This window comes from Emydura macquarii, unplaced genomic scaffold (assembly GCF_026122565.2).
Source record: "Emydura macquarii macquarii isolate MOO-44397 ecotype Brisbane River unplaced genomic scaffold, CSIRO-AGI_Emac_v2 contig_2897, whole genome shotgun sequence".
NCBI lineage: Eukaryota > Metazoa > Chordata > Testudines > Chelidae > Emydura > Emydura macquarii.
Window position 1 is genome coordinate 51,969,812 of NW_027133034.1, and position 18,139 is coordinate 51,987,950.

Below are 18,139 nucleotides of genomic sequence, written 5' to 3' on the forward strand. Positions count from 1 at the left end.
GGGTATTGTTATTGTAGGAAAACAATATCAAAGAAGAGGGATTAAGTTAACCAATATAGCTATCAACTTTTCCAGATAGGATAAGTGAAATAACTAATTCACTGCTCTACAGCAACAGTAGGAAGTTCAGTTACATACTAAAGGCAAGACGACAGAACAAGTTATGGGGTATAAATGTTTTAAGTACTTACCATCTTTAGCTTCTGATCTATGTCCAAGTTTAATCTAAAGAAAGAATAAGTGCTGTATTATCTGTAATTAGAACCACATTCCTCAACACCTGAAGATGACCTGAATAAGTTTCTCAAAGATAAATTGAGTTTTCCTGCTAACAGAATCTTAAATAGCTAAGTAGTTTATATTTAGAAGTGAATTTGTTGCTTTGGTATTTAAGAAAGCAACACGTGTTCATGTTTCTCTAAGCCAGACATAATGCAATCTTAGCAAAGAATTTTGTAAAAGCAACCCCAATCTGGACTTGCAAAGCCATATCACACCAGTAATGGGCTTCTCCCAATAGGGAGAATCATGCCAAGTACTAATTTTTGTTATTAAGACTGGCATTCACATGTTGATTACAAGCCACCACAAATTTAAGGCTATTCTGATTTTACCACATTGATCCCAGATCAAATGTTTTTCTCTCCTAAAGTTATTTTTAAACCAACAAACCCTCATGTGATTACAACAATTATTCAGTGCAAATGAGTTTGTCCTCCATGGCAATTTTAAGCAGTGACAACCTTATGGGAACAGTTGTAAGTAGTACGATATGAATACTGAACATCTTGGCCGCATTATTGAAATTGGTCAACTTTGCTTATTAAGCAAAGCTGAGGGGTACTTGCATCTTTATTATGGTAATTCCATTGTAGTAAGATTCCCTCAAAAAATATCTAAAACACATATATTCAATATTACAATTTACTGTAACCTCATCAGGTTATCATGTGTTATTTCAAGTCAGAAGAGAGCAATCACAGTAAATAATTTTATTCCAAAGGCTAAATTACAGAAATTTAATATTGTCAAAAGCAAGATTTCCCCAACACCACCAGCACCAATGGCCAGGCCATATAAAAGTGTTATCTGGAAATAACTTTCTCTAAGGGGGACTAAAGCATTTGACACTCAACATCTTTTGAAGAAGACACTCAAGCGTGTGGAAGACCCAAAGTTTAACACATACTAACATTATGTTTGGAAAGAGTTTTTTAATACATTTAAAAAAAAACCTAGCAGTCCTCCAAAATATTGGCTGCAATATTTAGAATTCCAGCTTGTGAGCTGGGTGACAAATTATAAATGCAGAAATTTAATGGTGTTGAAGCCACTGATTTATATTATGAAAGAAACACTAGAACTTTTGAGGTGGCTGATTTGGAATCACAGCCTCCCTTTAAATTGATATAGCCATTGAATAGTTTCAAGAGCAACTAGATACCTGATTTTGGAGTATGTACATAAAACAGCACACAGATCACTCACCTTTTTAATAGCAACAATTTGATTGGTGTTCTTATCCCTTGCTTTATAAACAGTGGCAAACTAAGACAAGAAAAAAACAATAATCCTGATTTATAGTAATATTAATAACCATGTAAAAGATACGGCAATAGTTGAGTGTTCTTCAGACACAGAAATTGCCATATTGGATCAAACCTATAGTTCATATAGTCCAGTATCCCATCTTCAGCAGTAGCCAACACAAAAAAACCCCTAGCCCTCATGACTATGCTCTAACTGCTGTTAGAGATCGGCTTATGCACAGAAGCATGACATTTTATATCCCTTTGAAAACTCTTTAGCAGTAGTTATAACCATTTTTCATATTATCTAATCCGGGATATCCAATATATGGCCAGCTTTTACCTAGAGATGCGTCTTGTGTGGCAATTTCTTGCTAGTTCTAATCCAAGCAGTATATTCAAGTTTCCTGAGGCATAACAAAGGGGAACACATTATTCCAGATGAGAGGAAATCACTGATTAATACAAACAATGTTACAAGGATATTTTATAATTCTCCATCCCATTCCTCATGCATCGTAACATTGTTTACTTCTTTGGCCACAAGTACACACTGAGCAGAGGTATTCACCGACCTGCTCATAGAGACCATTCCTCCCCAGAGTTCTGCATCCAGTTCTGGATCCAGGTGCTGATCCTTATCTTTAGAGTCCGCAGTGAGTTAGACCTTTTCCACCTCAAACTACTTCTGCCTCGGTGCCCTGCCATGATAGTTATCACCACCTAGGATGTAGTGCTGAATAGTCTCCCACGTGAAGCTTGAAGATGGGGGGGGGGGGTGTATTCTGGGTGAAGGGCCCTTAGCTCTGGAAAATCCAATGAGTATCAGAATGGATCTTGCCATACTTGAGACAAACATGGCATAGCTCTTTCCTCTGCAGAAACCCTTCTCCCAATAATGGAGTAAAAGCAGGAACCAATGTTCTGATAGAGACCAGCTACAATAAATGGATGGTTGGGCAATTCCAATGTGACTCTCTATACAGCGATGCCACAGATATCAGTGGGTTGCCTCAAGGTGCTATTTAATATATTTGTTAGTGAACTGAAAAAGGAGGTGAACAGTATAGTGACAAAGTTTACCCATGACAAGCTTATTTAGGTTAGTCAAGACTAGAGAACACTGGAGAACAACAAACCTAACAAACTAACAGACCTAAGTGAATAGGCATCATAAGAATGAATGGAATTCACTGCTGAGGAAGGCAAGGCTAGTCACATTGGAAAGAGTAACATTCACAAAGCTGAGTTCTAAATTAACTGTAATTGCTCAAGAAAAGTCACAGGTGTCATTGTAGCCAGGTCAATGCGCAGCAGTGGTCAGAAAACAAAATGGTAGGGGTCTAAAGAATAGGATAGAATATCCCAAAAATATTTTAATATGTTATTACACAAACCAACGGAATGCCTTCTCTTGTAACACTGTTCTGTTCAAGCCGCCTGATATTAAGAAATCTATGAGAAGGGGTTCAGAAATGGGCAATGAAAGTGATTAGATGCCTGGAGAGACTCCCACAAATTAGAGAGAACACCAATAAGAACAGGTTTAACAAGATACTGGATGGGATCAAGAAGGGAAGTCAGGGGTTCCAATTTATGCTCATGATACAAAAGGGGACATTCAATAAAACTGAAAGACAACATATTTAAATCATTTTTTAAAAGGTTCCTTTCATCAGTGTGTAATTAATATGTAGAACTCAGTGACATAAGAGATTTCAGGCCAAACACTGAACAGGATTAAAAACAGAATTAATATATTTACATGGATAATGGAAACATCAAAAGATATTTATCCTGATATAAAAGGGATAAGAACTCTTAAAGTTTAGTGCAAAATCCGCTATCTGATGCGAGACAAAAGCTTTCCCTATTGGCTGGTTATTCTGTATTTGTCCACTACAGAGTTTCTTGTACCTTCCTTTGAAGCATCTGATATTGGCCTATGTCAAACTGGATAATGGACTAGATGGACAAGGGCATGCCAGTGCTTATATTCCTAGATGAACACACCAGAAATTAGAAAAGAGCCTCCAAACCAGAGGAAAAGGATAAAACTCCAAGTATGATATTCATGCCCTGTCTCAAGCTATCCAAAAGAAATGCCACTCCACTCTTAGGGCACACACTGACCCCATACTCCAGCTACAGCTACCAACAGAAGTGATGGTAGCCCCTCAATTCAATTAAACTTATTGGCATGCCAAGTGTTACCAAGATGGGAGAAAATACATACTTCAGGTCTCTCTCACAGGTCCACATGAGCCACCTAGGATAGGATTACACGCTGAGAAGGCGATCTAATCCCCTCTGTCTATTTGTCATTACTTCCCTTCCTGATCTAGTGGCAGGGTATTACATAGTGCAATGCTATCTCTTATCAGCATCCTGCTCCTCAATTCCATTCTGGGACAGGAGCTAACCAGAATATAGACCTTAAGCTGCCACCATCCCCACTCTACCACCCAGTGCCTCCCTGTTGCATAGGCTAGTCCAGGGTTCCACCCCCTGTATTGTATATTGCCCTGTATTAGAGGGGTGGCCTGGGCAACATGGTTTAATTTGGATGACAGTTTTGTCATGAGGCGGCCACAGGGGATCTGAGGACAGCACGGGGGGGTTAATAGTCTCTTTTGAAACCAAATCAAAATAATTAAAGTGACTTGCTAGGACACTACAATGGGGAATACAGAGGTACAGGGTATCTGCTGTACATCTCGGGTATTTTAAATATGCACAGTCTTCCCTAGATGACCATGAGCGATATCAGTCTCCTGAAGGTAACGCACAAGGAAAGGGAAGATTTGCTGCATGCAGCGGGGTACTGGCCTGGCCCTTATGCCTCTATGCTGTGTTCCGCCATGATGCCGGCTCCCATGATTGCAGCGTGGCATAGCAAAGTATCCTACTGGGGAGGAAGGAAGAAGGCTGCCCTCCCGCGAAATCTTGTGCAAAGGATAACAGATTACCTACATGAAAGTTTCCTTGAGATATCAACTGATGATTCTCAGAGCATATCTCTGCACACAAATAATCTGTTCCGGGGGTAACCCCCCAGTAAAGTCCACTAAACGCCTGAAATCCCCTTCCTGTCCCTCCCCTCCATTTAAAAGGACAGAACTGCTAAGAAGAAAAAAACCTCACCAGATGTGCCTTCCCCGGGATCATTATTGCTGTTCTGTGTGCTGCTGGACTGCTCTGGGGTCAGGAATAGGTCCTGACTGTCTGGGAGAAGGGACACCCCACTCTCCTGTATCCTGCTCTCCTTAGCCTCCTCCTCCTCATCCACAGAGTCCTCATCATTGTCCATGGACTGTGATCTAGCGGAGGTATCGATGCTGTGGGGCGGCACCATGGTGGGGTCACCGCCGAGAACTGCATGCAGCTCCTCGTAGAAGTGGCATGTTTTGGCGAGGAGCCAGAACGGCTGTTAGCTTCCCTGGCTTTCTGATATGACTGCCGCAGCTCCTTGATCGTCACGCCGCACTGCTGCGCGTCCCTGTTGTGTCCCTTCTCCAGCGTGCCCTGGGATATCTTCCTGTAAATGTTCAAATTCCTTTTGGTGGCTCTGAGCTGAGCCATAATGGACTCCTCGCCCCACAGACCAATGAGATCTAAGACCTCTGGTCAACTCCATGCTGGAGCATGTTTGGGCCTTGCAGTAGCCATGAAGAGTCCAGTGACAAAGCTCTCTCCACGCTGGCTGTACAGGAAATGAAAATTCAAATTTTCCCCAGGGCATGAGAGGAGGGGCCATTTCCAGGTAGCGTGACCACATAACACCAGAGCGCGAATGTCCAAAGCAGTCACAAAGGGGCATTGTGGGATACCTCCCGGAGGCCATTAATGTCTAATTACGTTATGCTCTGTCTACACAGATGCAAAATCAACCCAATAAAATCTAATTAGGCGCTATGCCACCTGTGGTTTTATTACGTCGACTTTTGCCACGGTTTAAGTCAATGGAACTGCCGTGCCAGTGTAGACGCAGGCTTTTGGAGATTGACATAAGTGATGTTACATCGACTTCCGTCACCAGTGTAGACCGGCCTGAAAGATGTTCAAAATACTAGTCCAACACCTCAAACACATCAATGAAGGACAAACAAACAGCAATAAAAGTGGACAGCTGTAAAATGATCCCTGCATGGAACTTCCCACTTGCAGATCATTTTACTACAATGAAATGTGCACACCCAAGGCAGATTCTCCTCAAATCAGTGACCACAAACTAGAAGTGCAAAGGCACTCTAAACCCAAAAAGAATCAACTTTGCATTCAACATGACAGAGGAGAAACTGAATCAGAGAAATAATTTCCCACTGAAATCTCTGGTACTAAGCAGTGAGATGAAGATGTTTCCTCAAGTCATTAAGAACAATAAAAGAGAATACATCAAACAGCCAAATTGCCCCTGACCCTGAGAAAAAGGAGGAGAAAGAGCAGAAATGATATTGTGCTATATAGCAACTTTCCATCACAGTCAGAAAGGAGAGTATCTAACAAATGAATGCAGGAGAATGAACCCCTAAGAGCATATCCCAGGGGGTTCAGACCTTCCCCTCAGATTTTACTGATTTTTCCTTAAACCATTTGAAACACTAGCCCAGCATATGAGACACACAAAGCAGGTGAGAGAATATCTTCTATTAAGACCAACTTGTGTTAGTGGAAGAAAGAGTCAAGCTTACACAAAGCTCTTCTTCAGGTGACCAAGGGGGACATTCAATATAACTGAAAGGCAACATATTTAAATCTGATAAAAGGATTTTTTTTTAAAAACAATGTGTAATTAATAGGTGCAACAGGTGATCTGGTCTTAGCCACCTTCTTGCTCTCATATCCTGGCAGCAACAAGGCAACACTCACTGCAACCTACATGATATGTCAATAGCCTCATTCAACCTAATCAATTAAAGAAAGCAAACCCAGGGCCTGTCTGCTCCTACTCACTCACTCTCAACTCCCTGGCCTCTCATTTTAGCTATGCTGGTCCTCAGCTAAGATGCTCCCCGCCCCGCCCCGCATATAGCGCATCCCGGCATAGCCGCCTGGCCCAGCCTCTCTTTCCCCAGCCGAGACCCCCCTCTGACCACACAGCACAGGCCGGCCCAGCCCCCCGACCCCCAGTACAGATTCCCCCCCGCAACCAATACTCTCCCCGCCCTCACCTCACAGTACATGCCAGCCCAGCCCGCAACCAACCCCCCCCCCACACACACACACACACAGCACAGGCCGGCCCGGCTTGGCCCCACTGCCCCCAGCGCGACCCCGCCGAGACCCCTCACCCCACAGCACAGGCCGGCCCAGCCCCACACTGCACATCTCACCTGCCCCTCGCCCAGGAAGTCGAGCTTCTCGTAGCGCTTAGCTCGCGACCGCGCGTCCATCACCAGCCGGGGAAAGGAGGCGGCGCCGGGCCGGGGGGATTTTAAAACCGTCACCTCACTGCGCGGCGCCTGCCCACCGCTTCCAGCCCCGGCCGGCGCACACGGAACCCCGCCCCTCTGCGCGTGCGCGTCCTGAGCCTCCCCACGACAGCGCCGCCCAGCTACTCTCGCGGCAGTCACCGCGCGGCCTACAGTCGCGTCTCGCGCCCCTGCTGCCCCGCAGCAGCACGGGAGGCCCCGCGAGGAGCACGGCTCCGGGTTCCTAGGGGCGCTAGAGCGGGGTCGGCTTTGCTACGGGGGAGCGCAGGGGATGGGTACATAGTCTGACCACAGCAGGCAGGCAGCAAGGGACTGGGCCCGTATCCCTGACTGAGAGGCAGGGAGGGACACCAAAGTTTGGGACGCTGTGAGCAAGCCTGAATGAGAGAGACAGCACCTTAAACTCCCCCTGCAACCCAACCGACACCAGCTCACACAGAACTGCTGCCAGGTTACACTGAGACACGGCTGCAGTCCGCTGCACCACTTTAATATCGAGAGAGGCGTGAGCCCCTTGAAAAGTGCATTGCAGCTGGAGGGGACTGGTATGGATCCCAGTAACAAGGTCTGCATCTGAAACAGTGACAATCTCTTGCTCAAGCCTGGATGGAGATGATAAGCATTCCTGAACAGCATTGGTAGGAGTATCCAACAGCCGTGGAGGATAGAGGGATAAAATCAACTTTGAATATTCAAAGTGATTTTTGGTTTTTGCTTTTATTTTCAGAACTTTGGAGGAAGATGGTGTTTTGGAAGATTGTCCACCTATTTTTTTTTTTTTTAATAGTCACTTCATTGTGTGCTTCTAGGCTCTCATTGTCTGTAAGAACAGAACCTGGTGGTTAATATTTCAGCTCTCAAGTGGCATTTTTAGGAAAATTTGGACAGATTATATAGTATATTCCTTAGACTCAGACCTACTTACATCTACACGTCACATTATAGACATGACTTCCCACCGGTGCTAGGACTAGTGGAGTGAGAATACTGTGCAACTGATTTAACAAGTCAGTTTATTAGACCCATAACATTCAAAGCTATCTTTTGTCAGAAAATGCCCTTTTTGTTGCCTCCTCCCTCTGCATTTTAACATGGTATCCTTTCTATGCAACATATTCCATTGATATCAAATTATTCTTTGGTGCCACTTGCTCAATTATACTGGAAATTACAGCTAGCCTGCAGTTAGAACAACTGTTCATACTGAAATTAAATAACTAAGGGCTTGTCTACACTTGAAAATTATTTCAGATTAAAGAATGAATTTAAATGATAGCAGCTAATCCAAAATAGCTCAATGTGTGGACACACTTATTCTGGAGCAACTGTTGATGTGGGGAAGCTATTCAAGTTAATTCCCCAGGTAGACAAGCCTTAAGAATTGAATTAAGCTCTCTTTGTCCATGTGCATGTAATACATAATAATATGAACAAACTTCTCTCATCTTTGTCTACTGTTCTCTATGTTCTGGCACCTCCATTTTGTAATTTGGGAAAAGGAGGATGGTCTGTGACCAAAGCTCATGACTAGAAATCAGGAGATCTGGCTTCTATATTCTTTGTTCTAATACAAGATTCACATGACCTTGAGCAAATCAGTCAACCTTTGTGTGCCTCAACTCCCCCCTTCTATATGTCACAGCAATATTACCATATCACTGTGACTGAAAAATATTGTACAGTGTATGCAATTCACCAATACATTTAAAATTCTCTGAGATACTTGGAGAGATGGTTCTCTAGGAGGACTTGAAGTTGCATTAAGGCCTGGCTGTAACTGAATATTTTATTTCCTGAACAATGTTGTCAGTGACAGTATAAGTAATAAGACACACTAGTAGTGTTTTGGCGGGTTTTTTTGCTAGCCAAAGGGAACCGATACAGCATTGTCCATCCCTATCTCTAGATATGGAATATTATTTTAAAATGGGTCTTATCAGCAACTACACTTCAAGGCTTTAGTGTTTAAATTTATTGTGAATCATACAGAACCAGTTAATCTGATAGAGCACTCACTGCTCTAGTTGGCAACTGAAGCTGAAAACTATAGTCAGATACAATCTTAACAAGATAGGAGGAAAGATCTTTCCCCAGTATGAGCCTACAACTTTGGAACTCTGCTGCTCACAGCCTTTTATATCCTCTAAGAAAGAACTGAAGTTCATTTTTAATCAGGTTAAAAGGTATAATGCAAAAGCCTGATTTCTGCACTAGCAGGCATCAAGTGACAGACAGGAAGTTCTCCACATTACTTGGCTAGCAGTGTAGTTTCATCTATTAAAATTGGTCAAGGCACAAGGAGTACTTAACAGATGTGGTATTCAATTTTTTTAAGTCTCTCCTTTATCTAGATTATGGTTAATTTGTTGAGCAAACCTGAACAGAAATAAAAGCTACCTGTAATCCTCTTTTTGAGGCCAAACCCATCAGCTCCATGATGTATCTGACCTCTAAAGCTTGGAAAAGCAAGAATCAGTTCTGCATGAAGGTTTTCTCTAAAACAAATGAGTTTAAGATCTGTTCCAAACACAGTTTTAATTAATATAGTTAGTCCAAAAACAAGCTGATCACCTCTATCTTAATGCTGTTCGCACCCAGGAAGTGTTTACTGTCATGGAAAGCAGCCACTATGCAGCTGGATGCCAGAATCAAAGCTTGTTTTTATATAATATCTGTCTGGCAGTTAAAGTAAGAACAGTAAGATTGTAAAGTTCTAATAATAATAATAGCAATGCTCATCTTATGGGCCTGAGAGATTTTGTACTAGATCTGGATGGACCTTTGTGGATCAACAACAGCTACAAAAACAGTTATTCTTGACAATTTTATTGCTTAAATTACATTTGAATAGTGTAGGTTTATAAAGTAGATTCACACAATTGCCTTAATTAGCCTTTAACAGAAAAGTTGGCCAGAAACATAAATTAGAAGACAAGTGTCTGAACTGTCAAGTTTCTCACCACTTTATAAAGGCTCTTTATTAAAGTTATTACCAAGTTGTTTATAACATTCATAGAGTGAGGAAGGCCTTAATTGTGAATACAATAATTCATTCAATGGTGGTGAACAAGTATCTTCTGTACTTATTCTGGACCTCCACGCTGTAAAAGAAAAGCAGACAATTACATGTCTTCTACTAAAGGAAAGGAAAGGGAAGCTGACATGTTTTGCAATTTGTTACTGAGTAGAGAAGTACTATTTTCAATACAGGATTATTATATATTTAATAAATTCTACCTTTTATTTATTACTTTGATGAAGGGACACAAAATTTGTACTTGTCTTAGCTTTTGTAAAAAATCCTCAATCTGAGTAACGTTTCTGTAACTTTTATAGCTTAATACCTCTCATTGCTGGGAAACCTTTAGGCTGAACGTCAGAAAATTTTACACCTTCTTTAATTCCATTACTCCTAGTTATATCCTCTTTCCACCTTATATAAAAATTCCTCTCCTTCACTGGCGTTCACATCCTTCGAATACTTGTGGACTTAATTATCACCTAACCAACCTATGCAGATTTACTTCTTTTAGTCTTGCCTCAAACCCATCCCTCCAGCTCTTGAATATTTTTTATATTCTTCTCTAACCTCCCAATTGGTCATCATCTGGAGATGAAGTGCTTAAAACAATATTACAGGCACAGTGCCATTTTATAGTCAATTAAATTTTCTGTCTCTCATGCACTTACATAATGCTGCAATATTAGGTTGCAAACACTATAGGGGAGCATTTAAACTCAATTTGTTTTCATGGAAATAATGAGTATTTTTTCTGTAATTTTTTATTCTTAAACACAACCTGTATTCTGGGCATAAACTACCTGTTTAGCCTCTTCAGTCTACGAATAAACTCAATCAAAAGGATCACCACTTTGTACATTGTGTTTCTATTAAAATTAGTATATTAATATTTATTACACATTCTACAATTGTGAATACAATAGGCAATGACACTGAAACAACATGGTTTAATGGATTACAGGTGGACTAGGACTTCAAAACAAATTCTAATCCTGATTTTGTCACTGGCGTTTTGTGTGATCTTGGGCAAGTCACAGCCTCTCTGTGCATCAGGATCCCAAACTGCCAAATAGGGATACCTTATCTACCCAACTTGTATGTTATCTAGAAGTTGTTTTGCAAAGTTTTCAAGATAATGAATAACTACAGAGGACATATGTGGTAACAAATATAACAAAACTTACTTGAATGTATTCCATCTCCTCATCTGATATCAGTTTTCTCCTGTACTTTTGAGGTAATGTTTTTACTAGTTCTGTCGTGTCCGGTATGCCTTGTACTCTACTTATGGATGAAATGTTTTGAAGAGCTGGTGATCTGTCTCCTACAGACAGCTGTGCTGCTGAACCATGGAGTGGTGGTACCCTTGCTTGTAGAGATTCCTGCACTGAAACCCAGATTTCAAAACCATGTATAGAAAGTACAGAAAATATTTTAATACCTTTATGGGCTTGAGTATAGTTATTCAACAGTGCAGTCAGTAAAAGTTAGCAGTTACTGGTCGTTTCAGTTGAATTTTTCATTATAAAGTTACTGGCATGAATTAAGATCCCTTCCTTCTGACCATGTACTTTCATTTTATTTTAGGAACTAATACAGCAATGAGAACACTGATACAATCAAATACTGAGAGTAGGAGAAAGCACAGCTTGAAGGAGGTAGGTACTGATGTTGCAATGGTAACTAAATTTTCAAATACTTACATTAGGAAGCTGTACTTGCAGATTAAGGACATACAATACCTCACAGTGTATTTGTATTTACACAATGCTATAGGTGTGTAAGATTCTTTAAGAATTGGTCATTGTATTTGTATTCAAGTAGTTTACAATCCACATACAGTAGTTGTCTATAGACAAAGGGACAGGTCTATAGGAGGATGAAGATTGCAATTGTGAAATATTACAAGATTTGGTTTGTGTTATACCTACTTTTAATGCTTTGTATTTTTCATTAATTAATATACTATAGTTTGTGGGTACAATCCAAAATGAAGGCCATAGGATGGAGGTCAGTTGCTGAATACTGAGCAAAATTGATGAGTTTTGAGGAATTTGAGATGCACAGGATCAAGAAAGATGTTCCAGGCACAGGAGAGAGAAAGCTTGAAATAACTTGCAGAAAAGGACAAAAGCAGCTTCAGATCTGAGTAAGAGCTTGGATCATGAGCTGGGGAGCAGGAAACTAGATGTCAGAAGAGCCTTGAAGCTGCAAGGATGGAAGATTTTGAATGTGATAAGTCAGCATTGGAAGGCAATGCAGGGACTTGATGATGGGGGTTGTATGGTCAAAACAGCCAATAATGAATTATTCTGTAGACAATGTGTTTATATTTATAAAGCATTCATTCCTTTGGACAAAAAATTGAACTATACACATATATGATTTAGATTTGACAATAGAGTAGACTACACAATTATAATATCCTGTGGCAGTAAAGATTCCTAATTGAAATCCCAAGTCCCATGGGAGCAACATTTCCCATCCAAGTATCCCCTTCCCCCCCCAACCTCACTTTGTAGAGTAGAGTGAATGTAATACAAGAGTTAAAGAAGCCAGAGATAAGGCACCCCAGGTGAGAAATTATCAAACTTAAGACCAAAATTTAAGCAGCAGGGATAAGACAGTTACAAAACAAGTAACAACAGGGTTTAGCAATCCTGAATGAGTCAAAGCAGAGTACAAGGAGTCAAATGTGATGCTATGGTTGCCAACCCAAGTGAACAGATGGATGATGAAGTTGCTGATAAAGTCAGAAAAAGAAGCAGACAAAGATGAGTTTTTCAATTTTAGCCATGTGGAGTTTCATCTGATGCAAGAATATTGAGGAAGAGATTCGAATGGTTCCAGAAATGGGAATGAACAGTGTGGGTGACTCCAGGGGTGCCTAAGCCGATCCTACGGGGCTTGCTAAGGGAAAAAAGTTCCGGGAATCTGTGCACGGGGCATGCACACACCTATATTGGAATGGATATGAGCAATCACTCGAACAGAGAAGTATAGAACCAACCACAAAAGCATCAAGGAGTGAGTGATGGACTAGGTTAAAAGTAGCATATGGAAAATGAAGAAAGACAAGGCAGTTCCACAGCCTTCTGATAAGGCACAGTTAATTTATAAGATTGGTACTATTAGTTATTGGAATGTTAGATATTTGTGCTTTTCTCCCAGAGAAAATATTTTAGCTTTTCTCTTGGATTCTCATATGGATTCTCCTACCCATTGCCATTTGCTCCTTGTTTTTAAAGATGGAGCAACAATTTCTTACATATGAGTTTATTTTTTTGTTTTATGTATTACAAATAAATGCTTAGAGCTTTGTATGAGGTGCTGCTTTATTGTGCACTTTAATATATCTCAAATCCAATTTAACCGAACCACCAACTTCTCTTTTAAGCAAATGGGTCTCTAGTTCCTGGTGGCCTCACTGCAGTAGTATGACACAGGGACATGGTTTCATTTAGGCAGGTCCCAAGCCATTTACAGCTTTACAGGTGAAAAAACATACCTTAAACTCCACCTGGAAATCAACAGGTAACTAATACAGATCATAGGGCACCAATATGATATCATGGTAAAATACAGGCTGCCTGCCATATTCTACATTACTACAAAATGAATGGATTGAAAGTGCACAGAGCAGTTTTGAAGTGACAAAGGCATGGATCAAGGTAGGAAAGTCAATATATATATATATATATATATCTGAAACAAACAATCACAACTAAAGCTAGTCCAAAATTTTCCAAAGAAGCTGAAGAGTCGAGCTGGACCAGAGACCCTTTATGTCCCAGCAGGGGCTCAATGAAACACATTCGGTGAATAGCATTCTGATTAGCTTCACATATTCCGTTCCACAAACACCATGTTTCCAAAAATGAAATTCTGGATTTGTTGAGAGATTTTAGCAAATTTGGTTTTGTTATGATGAGAACAAATCCAACTTCTGAAAAGCCGAAATTTCTCATGAACCAAAAATTGCAAGTTTCAGCCAGCTCTAATCAAAACTTGCACATCAGATTTAGAAGAACAAGAGAGAAGATATAAGTTGTTTATTTGGTCACTGAAAAAGATATTCAATAGAGTGGAGGGTGTTGGAACTGGAGACAAATTAGACAGTGTGGGTAACATTGACCAAGACACTGCACACAATATTGTCAAAACACTTCATTTTTAACAAAAATATTCAAATGGGAATTCAAACTCAGGTCAAAACCACCTATCAAGCCAAATTGTAGATAATTAGTGGCATTAACAGGAAAACTAAACTCACTATTTTCACCTGTAATTTAACTGGAATTTGAATGCAAGAGAAAGGCTAGCTTATTAGCAAATACGTAGTACAATTACTCAAGTAAAAAATGCAAATCAGATCAAAATCATAAGGGTGACAAAAATGCAACTGCATAATTAAAGTGGCTTCCAACATTAGTTTGCAGGAAGGTCATCAATTGAAGATAAATCTCTCATACAGTCACCAGGTTTTTTATAAAAAGATTTTTATAGACTGCTTCCAACACCTGGGTTGAATGCATTAAATTCCAGAAATTAAAGTTCTCAAATTTGATAACACTATAATGTTCACTTTATCTCCCCCTACTATCACCAGTGAAAAACTTTAAAATGAGCAGGTGAACTCTGGGGACATCTACCTGAAGAGAACCTTTAATTTTAGGTGTGCTGAACAGGCTTGATTCCAATATTTAAGAAGGTCTCACAGGTACTGAATTAAAAGACGAATGAACCAGGAATTATCACAGCCTCCAAATAAAAAGTGAAGTATTATGCCAGAATTTCATAAAAACATCTATTTTTGTTTCAAATACTTTATTGAGTCAAGAGACATGTTAGTCATAATGATACAAAACTCTCATTTTAATGGAACAACATGACAACTTTAGATGGTGACTGGAATCCTATAAACCTGTATGTAGCAAAACCATGTTCTCTGAAGTGTCCCTAGTCACTTTTTGCCAGAAGCTGGGGATGGGTGACAGGAGATGGATAACTTGATGATTACCTGTTCTGTTCATTCCCTCTGAAGCACCTGGCATTAGCCATTGTCAGAAGACAGGATACTGGGTTAGATGGACCATTGATCTGACCCAATATGGCCGTGCTTATGTTCTAGTACTATACAGATATACAGGTAGTGTCACAAATTGAGTAGTGGTTTTTTAAAAGTAACAGAACTTTTTTTCCCCCTTATGCATTGTGGGAGTAAACTGCCCTCTCAGATATTGTCAGGATTTTAAATACTGTAGACATAGTGGTTTTACCCAGGGGAGGAAAGCGAGGGAAAAAAACTACTGTCTTTTTACTGCAAACTTCATTGAATACCCGTGCTGCTTAAAAGTGAGTTTGGCATAGCCTCTCTTAAATGGAGATCAGTGTTTGCAAAATGAGACTTCATGGTATAAGACTAAAGTCAGAGGATAAAAATGGAGATCCACAGAATTATGCTTGCGCCATGGAGTTAATAAAATAATCTGGGTTTTACGCATTAAGTATGGTCAGTGCAAACTCAGGCAGTGGCCTCCAAACTAGGTCATTGATCACAAATAACTGAGTCATATAAGCCAAAAAGAAACAATGTGTCATGGTCCCTATGTAAACATTAAGGCAAATAAGTATGATATGGTATAAGTTTTATTTACAAATAAGATACTTACTTTTAGGTTTGGGACTATTTTTTCTGTCCGGGAACTTGATTAAGGGTGTATGTGGCTTGACTACCTAAAACAAGACAGGGCAGTGGAAGGAGGCAGGGAAAGGGGAAAAAAACATAAACCCAGGTAAATAAAATGTAAAACTTCAAGAGATTTTCATGGCAAGTATGCTACACACTAGGCAATTATTTCTGCACTGTTGCTTGTGCACTTTCATTAACACAAGATTTGGAAGGTTTATAATAATTTCAATTTTATTTTTAAACAAGGTTTAGAGACTGTCAAAGTGACATTTCAGATTCAAAGTTGTACTAGACTGTAGAGCAGAGGCAGTGCTTTATTATAGTTTATAAAGGAGTGACTATAACAGCAATATAAATGTGACTCTAGTCTAAGGTATTCATTCTATGATCATGGGACCCTTTGGTTCCTTTCTGCCTTTTCATGTTAGCTCAGCTGGAGAGAGAGAGTTAACTATTCCTAGAAGTAAACAATTATATTAGTAGGTGTGAAGTTTAATCCCTCCATCTGCATTAAGATATTTTCTTCACTGACTTTAAAAAAAAAAAAAAGTATTTAAAAAAAAAAACAACTAACAGTTTTCCCTCATTCCCAACAGCAGCAATTTATGGGTGGCAAATACGCATCTCTGGGAAGGTGTCATTTTGAGGATAGATAATCTCCTTCCCATGAGGGCTACTGCAAGATGTGCTGTTTGCTGGCATCCATATACCAATAGGGACACCACAAGAGAACCTGGACACTGAGACCAACCAACCAGCTGACTGGAAGAAAGGAATGTGAGGACATCAAGGCATTTGGAGAGCCCCAACTTGCTTGGTCCAAGAAGCAGAAAAGCAACATTCACTACACACACAATGCTGTCAAAGGCACAAAGGAAAGAAGACCAAAAAAAAAAAATCTCAAATCCTTTTCATGTATCTTAACGTTACTTGTACCAATAGCAGGTACGTGTGATTTGACAGCTGGTGTCCCAGGTTAAGCGGAAACTGAAGACAATCGGAGCAGGCTGCTGCGGCTAGAGCAGCATGTAAAGAACTGGAACAGAGGCTCTCGAAGAAAGATCAGCGAAGATTTCGTCCCTTCCTCGGTTCTGAGCCGCTCTCTTTTGGAAGCGCTCCCAGGTTGGTCAGCGCCGCCAGCATCCATGTAGCGCACGGGTACGGGGCGAGCCCCAGCGCGAGCTCTCCGGGGGCTGCCATCTGAGCACGGCGTGCTCCCGTGCACTGCCCGCGCACCAACACCGAGGACTAAACGGCTCGTGCGAACGCAGAGCCAAGCATGGGGACAGGACAAGACCGGCCCGGCACGACGTGCGGGGCGGCGGCAGCAACTCCGAGGGGGCGTGGCCGCATCCACTGCACATGTCAAAGTGGGTGTCGCCGACTCGCCCGCGGACTCCAGGAGGAGCCCGAGACGGCCCGCGGACGCTGGGCTGTCCTCCTCCCTTCCCCTCTCGCCGCCGCGCGGTAGCGTCCCACGGGCAGGTGGGGCCCCCGTTGCTGTCACTGACGCCCAGCCTGGGCCCCGCCTCACTCGTGCGCTCGGCGCAGTGCGCCCCCCGCAATCCCGCCCGTAGCGCGGACTCGCTCGCCCCTTCTCTGAACTCGGGCCCGAAAACACCCCGTTGCCCAGAGGCCGCATCAGCGCCCCGGCTCCCTAGCGGCACCTCCGGGTTAAGGGCATCAGCCCCGGCCGCTCTCGTTCTGCGGCAGCTACGGCGTTTCCAGCCGCCGGCTCAGGCGGGCAGAGCCCACTAGCCTCCCCTGGGCGGCAGAGCGCCAGGCCCGCCTCGCGGGGAAACAACTCTCGTTACCTGAACGACCCTGCTGGCGGCCGCCATCTTGCTGCCCATGTTGGTGACGTCTGTGACCCCCGCCCCCAGCAGCGTAGTGCTGCCGCGAGGGGAGGGGACACGGCAGGGGGGCGGAGCTCTCTGCTTGCAGCCACGGGGGCCGGAAAGGGGAGGCGGGGCTTTTTAGCGGAATCCCGCCAATTTCTTTACTAAACAGCTGACCGACCACATGTAGTCTATGGCTCTTTGAATCTTTAAAATGATCTCATTTGGCACTAGGGTTAAGATGTGGCTTATTTGTAATAAGTGTTATTGGGAAGGAAAAATAATTTACCTTGTCTTTTAGCTCAAAGCCATAGCCTTTGCTAAAGGATGTGTATACATTTCTGGAGGGGTGATTTTTTTTTAAATTAATCCTGTTTTTGTTGGTGGACGGTACAAGCTTTCGAGCTATATGAACTCTTCAGCTCTGGTCCCTTTCACCAGAAGATAGTGGTTCACTAAACGATATTTCCTTACTTACCTTGTCTCTCATATCCTGGGTCCAACACAGCTATAACAATGGAAGATATTGAATTTTCGTACAAACTAACATTCCTACCTGAATCAGCAGAAGCAAGGAGACAGAAGGAAGTCAGTAAGCTCTAAATTAGCATCCTGTCACCCATATA

General features: G+C 41.7%; 2 protein-coding genes and 1 long non-coding RNA gene across 4 annotated transcripts in view; 1 reads left to right on the plus strand and 2 right to left on the minus strand.

Moving 5' to 3' along the window:
* Nucleotides 1-7,010, minus strand: part of CDK7 (cyclin dependent kinase 7) — a 33,289-nt gene extending 26,279 nt beyond the window's left edge. Inside the window, exons 1-3 of one of the 2 annotated variants that reach the window (XM_067569180.1) lie at nucleotides 6,863-7,001; nucleotides 1,489-1,548; nucleotides 192-225 (exon numbers count right to left, since the gene is read on the minus strand). In XM_067569180.1, coding sequence (XP_067425281.1) covers nucleotides 192-225; nucleotides 1,489-1,548; nucleotides 6,863-6,922 — 154 coding nt within the window. In that variant the 5' untranslated portion in view covers nucleotides 6,923-7,001. Of the gene's footprint in view, nucleotides 1-191; nucleotides 226-1,488; nucleotides 1,549-6,862 lie in introns of both variants that reach the window. The other variant, XM_067569181.1, reaches the window with a different exon arrangement.
* Nucleotides 7,011-7,386: 376 nt separating this feature from the next.
* On the plus strand, nucleotides 7,387-17,082 carry LOC137167167 (uncharacterized). The gene is made up of 3 exons (XR_010924033.1): nucleotides 7,387-7,526; nucleotides 11,571-11,641; nucleotides 16,272-17,082. It is a non-coding gene; the product is annotated as an uncharacterized lncRNA (long non-coding RNA).
* Nucleotides 9,909-17,575, minus strand: KGD4 (alpha-ketoglutarate dehydrogenase subunit 4). Its single transcript, XM_067569183.1, has 4 exons — nucleotides 17,490-17,575; nucleotides 15,656-15,719; nucleotides 11,168-11,370; nucleotides 9,909-10,062 (listed from the first exon to the last, which is right to left on the minus strand). Exons 1-4 carry the CDS (start codon nucleotides 17,526-17,528, stop codon nucleotides 10,045-10,047), a joined length of 324 nt encoding a protein of 107 aa, XP_067425284.1. The 5' UTR covers nucleotides 17,529-17,575; the 3' UTR covers nucleotides 9,909-10,044.
* Between the last annotated feature and the right edge of the window lie 564 nt (nucleotides 17,576-18,139).

Coding starts and splice junctions, on each gene's coding strand:
- KGD4 (XM_067569183.1), bottom strand. CDS start 17,528: ATGGGCAGCAAGATGGCGGCCGCCAGCAGGGTCGTTCAG. Junction 15,720..17,489: donor CCGCCAGCAGGGTCGTTCAG/GTAACGAGAGTT, acceptor GTCTTGTTTTAG/GTAGTCAAGCCACATACACC. Junction 11,371..15,655: donor AAATAGTCCCAAACCTAAAA/GTAAGTATCTTA, acceptor TCTGGGTTTCAG/TGCAGGAATCTCTACAAGCA.